The sequence below is a fragment of the Mesitornis unicolor genome, unplaced genomic scaffold (assembly GCF_000695765.1).
Source record: "Mesitornis unicolor isolate BGI_N332 unplaced genomic scaffold, ASM69576v1 scaffold50555, whole genome shotgun sequence".
NCBI lineage: Eukaryota > Metazoa > Chordata > Aves > Mesitornithiformes > Mesitornithidae > Mesitornis > Mesitornis unicolor.
Window position 1 is genome coordinate 4068 of NW_010187150.1, and position 5525 is coordinate 9592.

General features: G+C 51.1%; 1 protein-coding gene across 1 annotated transcript; it reads right to left on the reverse strand.

The window, feature by feature from the left end:
- ARHGDIB (Rho GDP dissociation inhibitor (GDI) beta) lies at positions 1–4225 on the reverse strand. Its single transcript, XM_010185344.1, has 5 exons — positions 4030–4225; positions 3376–3459; positions 2459–2535; positions 1225–1288; positions 1–264 (listed from the first exon to the last, which is right to left on the reverse strand). Exons 1-5 carry the CDS (start codon positions 4205–4207, stop codon positions 65–67), a joined length of 603 nt encoding a protein of 200 aa, XP_010183646.1. The 5' UTR covers positions 4208–4225; the 3' UTR covers positions 1–64.
- Positions 4226–5525: the final 1300 nt, after the last annotated feature.

A 5525-nucleotide genomic window follows, 5' to 3' on the forward strand; every position in this document is an offset into this window, starting at 1 on the left:
GGCCCACCTGGAAACTGGTGCAGGAGGCAAGGGGAGAGGATGGGGGAAGGCAAACTGGGTGAACTCATTCTGTCCATTCCTTCTTGATGGACAGGTTCCACTCCCAGGTGAGATGGTCATGCTTGTCGTCATCCGTGAAGAAGGACTTGTTGTGATAGGTGCCTCGAGCCAGCATACCCTTAGGAGCCTCCTCAACAGGCGTCAGGAACTCGTACTCCTCTGGCCGTGGCCCATAGCTGCCGACCATGAATGTGGCTTTGTCCACTAGGAGAAAACAGTTCGCAAGGGATGAGCCCCTCAGGTGGGGAGTGATAAAGGAGAGAAGCAGCCACCAGCATGAGCACAGATCACAGACAGAAAGAAGATAGTTAGGAGAGAAAGGGACAGTCCGTGTCAGCAAGGGGAAGAGAATCAGTGGAAAAAGTGTGTTAAAGAAGCACAAAGACAGATGGGAAGGGTAAATGGATGGACAGGCAGATGGACAGACAATTCAGTCTGCACCCTCTCACATGTGTGTGCTGCTGGAAGGAAGCAGGTACATCCAGCATATGGTTCAAGGTCTCTCTTGATCCCCCACTACTTCTCTTTTCTGATGAGAAGACACCACTTATGTCTGATGAACGGGACGCTGGAGCCTTAGAGGTGGTTGCATGCAAAAAGGCACCTGTGGGTTGTGTGTGTGCAAAACAGGGCTTTTCTGTGCCTTCTCCAGGCAGAGCAGCACTGCACAAAAAGGAGAGGCCATGGGCAAACACAGAGCTCTGCACACAGCAGAAAGCTTCATAGAGCAGCTCTGAATTTTACCAAGTGCATCCAGAAGAGCTTTTAGGGGATGGGAAGCTCCACACAGGCTGGGACACTCTACAGGGGACATGGGGTGATGGGGGAGGTGAAGAGCTCTGTATGGAGAGGAAATCTGTGGCAAGCACTGTCTGAGCAGTGCCTCTGGAGACTCTGCTGCTGCAGACAGTGGTGTAGCACACAGATACCAGAGCTAGGTCACACCGAGTTTGCATAGGTACAGGAAACACTTGGCCTGGGTGATGCAGAGTGCAGGCTAACACACTCTGCTGAGAAGTCTCATCTCTTGCTTGGTGGAACAAGGCAGGCCTTGGGACCAGGGATGGCTCTGTCCCAGCCCAGAGCTGCAGGAACACTTTTTTGAGCAGAAGGGCTGCAGGGGTAGGAGCACTGGTTTGCAGGGCATGAAGCACTTTTACTCACCCTTCACCCCTGTCCGGTAGGTATGCTGCACGTATTTCAGTCCCGACACAATGTCCCTGTTTACCTGCAAGAAGTGACCAGAAGTAAGTGTAAAGGGAAGGGTTTCTGTTCTGTATCTGCTGGTTCTCCCTCTTCAGAGACACGGCCATCTTGGCTCCCTGCGCCACTGCTCTCCAAAGCTCAGCATGGGACACATTGTGGGGAGTCCTATCATGACTTCTCCATAAGCACTTGGAGACCTTCAGCATCCTCTGTGCATCTCCTACACAACTCCATCCTTTCCTTGACTTTGAAGCTGACTGGAGCATGTCAGTTAGCTTTGCAAGATGGGCTGATGAGGACAAAGAAAAGTGAAGCAGGAAGCTCCTGGCTAATAATTTCCATATCGAAAACCAGACATGGGCGAATAGAGAGACAGAGACATCCCTCAAGCACAAACAGGTGGGCAAGATTAGCCAAGCACTCCTAGCTGCCCTCTAAGCTCCATGGGAAGCTGGCAAGTTTCTCCTCAATAGACAGAGGGTCACAGTCCTGTTCATAATCTTTCCTCAAATCTCCCACAACACTAACACTTTCCCTCCTCTGTTTCAGAACTATTCTCCATCCCTTTTTGCCTTCTCTGCCAAAGCCAGCTTTGTCTGCAGCAAACGCATGGAGATGATCGCTTCAGTGCTGGATGCCACACTGCAGTGTGGTCAAGTTTCATCTTCAGCTGGAAACAGAAGAAATGGCTGATACTGGTTAATGGGAGAGGGGGAGAAATGAGCCTATTTGGGTATATCATAACCCAGAAGAGCTCAGGTATCTTCAGCCAAATGCTACAGTGTTAAATCTCTTTTTATGCGTACATGAAGCCCACCAATGCAGACTGAACCAGTACTCCATGGAAACCCTCTTCTCCCTGTCCATTTCCACTTTGTGTGAATTAAAGATTTTCTGGTGGCTAAAAAGCCAAGCCAAACTCAGCCAAAACTACCCAGCTGGCTTCCAAATCACCTGTTGTTTACCATCACGGATGGACAGAAAGCAACTTCTCCCACAAGGGGGAAGCAAATAGAAGCAACTCCCTGCAAAGACCTGGTCCCATGTTGGGTAGAATGACACCTGAAGCTAGGGGAGCTTTACAAGGGCCTAGCTTTCGGGCAGGCACACTGCCTGTCTCTAGTGATCCAACAGACTACCAGTGACTGGCCTCAGTGATTGATGAGAAGCGACAGGAAGGAAAACAACTCACTCTGAAGTGGATCTTAACTCTGTATTCCACTCCCTCCTTTAACATGAAGATCTCTTTCTTGAGTGCTTCAAGGTCACCTGTAGGGAGAGGACCAAGCCATTAGCTAGGGGTGTCAGAGCAAGAAGAGACCACATGTGGTGGGATAGGGCTGGGAGTGGTGTCAGAGGTGAGCATCCCTTCAAAGGATGGCACACCTGCAAAATGAGTACGTGACGGTCTGTATAAGCAATTGCACCTACACAGAAACATCTGGGAGTACATAGGTATCTGTGTCCACATCTATAAAGATAATGCCTAAATAAACACAGGTCTAGGCACATATAAACAAAGATACTTATGCACAGGCTCGTCTATAGGCATCTGCAGGAGCGTGTGCATGCTTCGCCCACGCTCAGCCCTGGTCTGCGTGAGCCGAGTGTCTTTTGCAGCCCCTGCCCAGCTTGTGAGGCCGCCCAGGCTCTGCAGGGCTCTGTGTGGTTTCGGTTGAAGAGGAAGCTTCTCTGCTCCTCTGGGCCCAGCTTCCTCTCTCTGCAGAAAAGCCCATATAAGGTGAAGCCTGGTTCTCTACCCATGTCCCCAGGAGCCGGAACTGCAGTATTGCTCGATTCTGAAGTTTCATAACAGCTCGTTACCCGAACACATGCATATCCTTTATGCTCATGAGGTCTCATTGAAAGGAAGTAAGAAGAGAAAGTAGGAGAATCCCAGGAGCTCCTAGACCACCCTTGACACTCTCAATTACATCTCCTTTTCTTTTTCAAACGCATATATCTTAAAATAAGAAACTAGGCTAAGATGCCCTCAGAGTTTCTCTAAAACCCACTGTAGCATCCCAAGGGCAAACCCCCTTTCAATCTGAAGGATGCCAGGGCCTTTGCTTGTTCCCCTTCATGCCAAAGGATAGAGTTCATGCCTACCTGTAAGGTCCATAGTGATCGGTCCTGGAGCAGAGTCACATACCAGGGTGAGTCGGGTGACCACCACATTGGGAGCTGTTGGGTCTGCAGGGAGGAATGGCAGAAGGAAGCTGTCAGCTTGCAAAATTTAATGCAGCAGGAGAGGAACAACACTGAAGAAATGGGGGTCACTTTCCCACACAGAAACCGCACTTCATGGAACACTCAGTAACACCAGGATTCCCTTAGCATAACAGGACCACACATCTACCCCAGTTCTTCATCATGGATTCCTCCAGCCTCTGTCCCAGTACCTAGAGGAGCTCTTTCCACTAATGGACACTCCCCTCTTACAATCATTCTGAGCAGCAAGGCCCCCTTTCAGCATAGACTGGTACCCTCATGTTCCTAACCCCTCAGGAGGCCTCCAAGGCTCACACACCTCCCACCACGAGTCCCTTTCCAATATCACTCCCTAGTAACCTTACACCTAATGATCAGAGCATCTTCCCTGCTCCCTTACAGGCATCTCTCCACTTGCCCATCCCCAAACCTCCAGGGCATATGCTTGGTCAAACAAGCTCCCTCCTCATTGAGGCCGCCTTGCCCCATCCCCACAGCACACTGTTGCAATGCATCTCCCCAGTCCCTTCCCATCAGCATGCCGCAGCCTACCTACTACCACGGGGCCATCTCCCAGCAGGGACTTCTTGTACTTAGCGAGGCTTTCATCGTCCTTGTCCAACTCTTGCAGCTCCTGCAGTGTTTTCTGGGGAGGAGGTTTGTAGTTGAGTTTCCCATCCAGCTCATCATCATCTTCCTCCACATGAGGTTCTTGGGTCTTCTCAGTCATGGTCGCTTGGTCTGGGTAACAGAGGAGGGGACAGTCAATGTGATCGCTCTGGAGAAAGGTAGTGTCCCCAGGGGCACTTGCTCTGGGTACAGTGTGGCTCGGTCCCCCAGGCAGGCAGGCACCTGCCCAGTGCCGAAAAACAGCAGGATTGCTATAAGCAAATGGCGACGGTGATCGGCTGCAAACTCAATACTGCCGTGCTGATATTCTGGCTCAAACAAAATCCCCCTCTGCCCCCGCTCCTCTCCCTGCAGGCACCAGGCATACACGCAGACCTTCACCATTCTTCACTGCTGGGGAGGAGGCGCAGGAGCAGAGGCTGAAGCCAGAGTGATTTACAGCCACTCTGCAGCATGGTTGCTGGCCGGCAACCCTGCAATTACAAGCCTCTGTGGAAGGTTTCAGCACTCATCAGCTATCTCACACAAAGAGCCACAGCCACACACTAGGGCACAGAGAGACACAAGTAAAGCCAAAGCCAGAGGTTTCATTCACCCCCTCATAATGGGTTAAAAGCCACGTTTCATAAAAAGATCTAATATCTGACAGCAGCTCCCTTATACTAGCAAGCTAGCTGAAGCCCTCAAGAAAATGCACCCACTACAGACTGTCTGCTGGCATTCCCAGTGCTTGCTCCCAAGAACAGCTCACTTCAGGCAGTGATCAGGTCTCCTTCCCACTGGGGAAGGAAGCACGACGGTGACCACATCCAGCCTGGCTGCAGACCAGCCATGCGTACCTGTGCTGCATCACTGGGGCTTCTTGCAAAGGAGAGGCAGGATGGCTGGAGCCCGCAGCCAGCACAGCTGGGACATGCGCTGCTGAACGCAGGAGGGCAGCGAAGCTGCTCGGGTGGCATCCCAAATGAGAGAGAGGGAAGAGATGAACCGACAGGCAGGCAAGGTATGGAACGGGGGAACAGAAGGCAGGCAGGAGAGGTGAGTAGTGCTATGCCAGGTCCACCTTAGTCAGCTGCCTTCCTCACTGAGCCAGCTGCATGGTCCTAACCACCTTGTACTCTGCAGAGAAAGACTGAAAAACAGCAGTGCCCTGGTGCAGTGGTGGTTGTCGCAAGTGGCCAACTTGTTCCTTACTGTTTGGCAGCAAAAGAATTTGGTCAAGCTACACAGATCATTCAGTTCACTTCCACATATCCTTATATTAACTCCTTCTTCGAGGCTGTCCCTACTAAAAATCCCCTTTTGCCTGCTTATTTGGAGTTCTTTATGCTTCTCTGCAGTTGTGGCCTTAATATTTGCCCCCACTCCCAAAACTTAAACTGGGAGCTAGCAGGATAGTTTTCTCATTCATTAAAACA

What these genes read in the sequence shown, in the direction of transcription:
- ARHGDIB (XM_010185344.1), bottom strand. Translation starts at nt 4,207, where the DNA reads ATGACTGAGAAGACCCAAGAACCTCATGTGGAGGAAGATGATGATGAG. An exon ending in AGATGGCCCCGTGGTAGTAG is followed by an intron (nt 3,460 to 4,029) that starts GTAGGCTGCGGC and finishes TCCTCCCTGCAG; the next exon opens with ACCCAACAGCTCCCAATGTG. An exon ending in GAGTTAAGATCCACTTCAGA is followed by an intron (nt 1,289 to 2,458) that starts GTGAGTTGTTTT and finishes CACTTCTTGCAG; the next exon opens with GTAAACAGGGACATTGTGTC.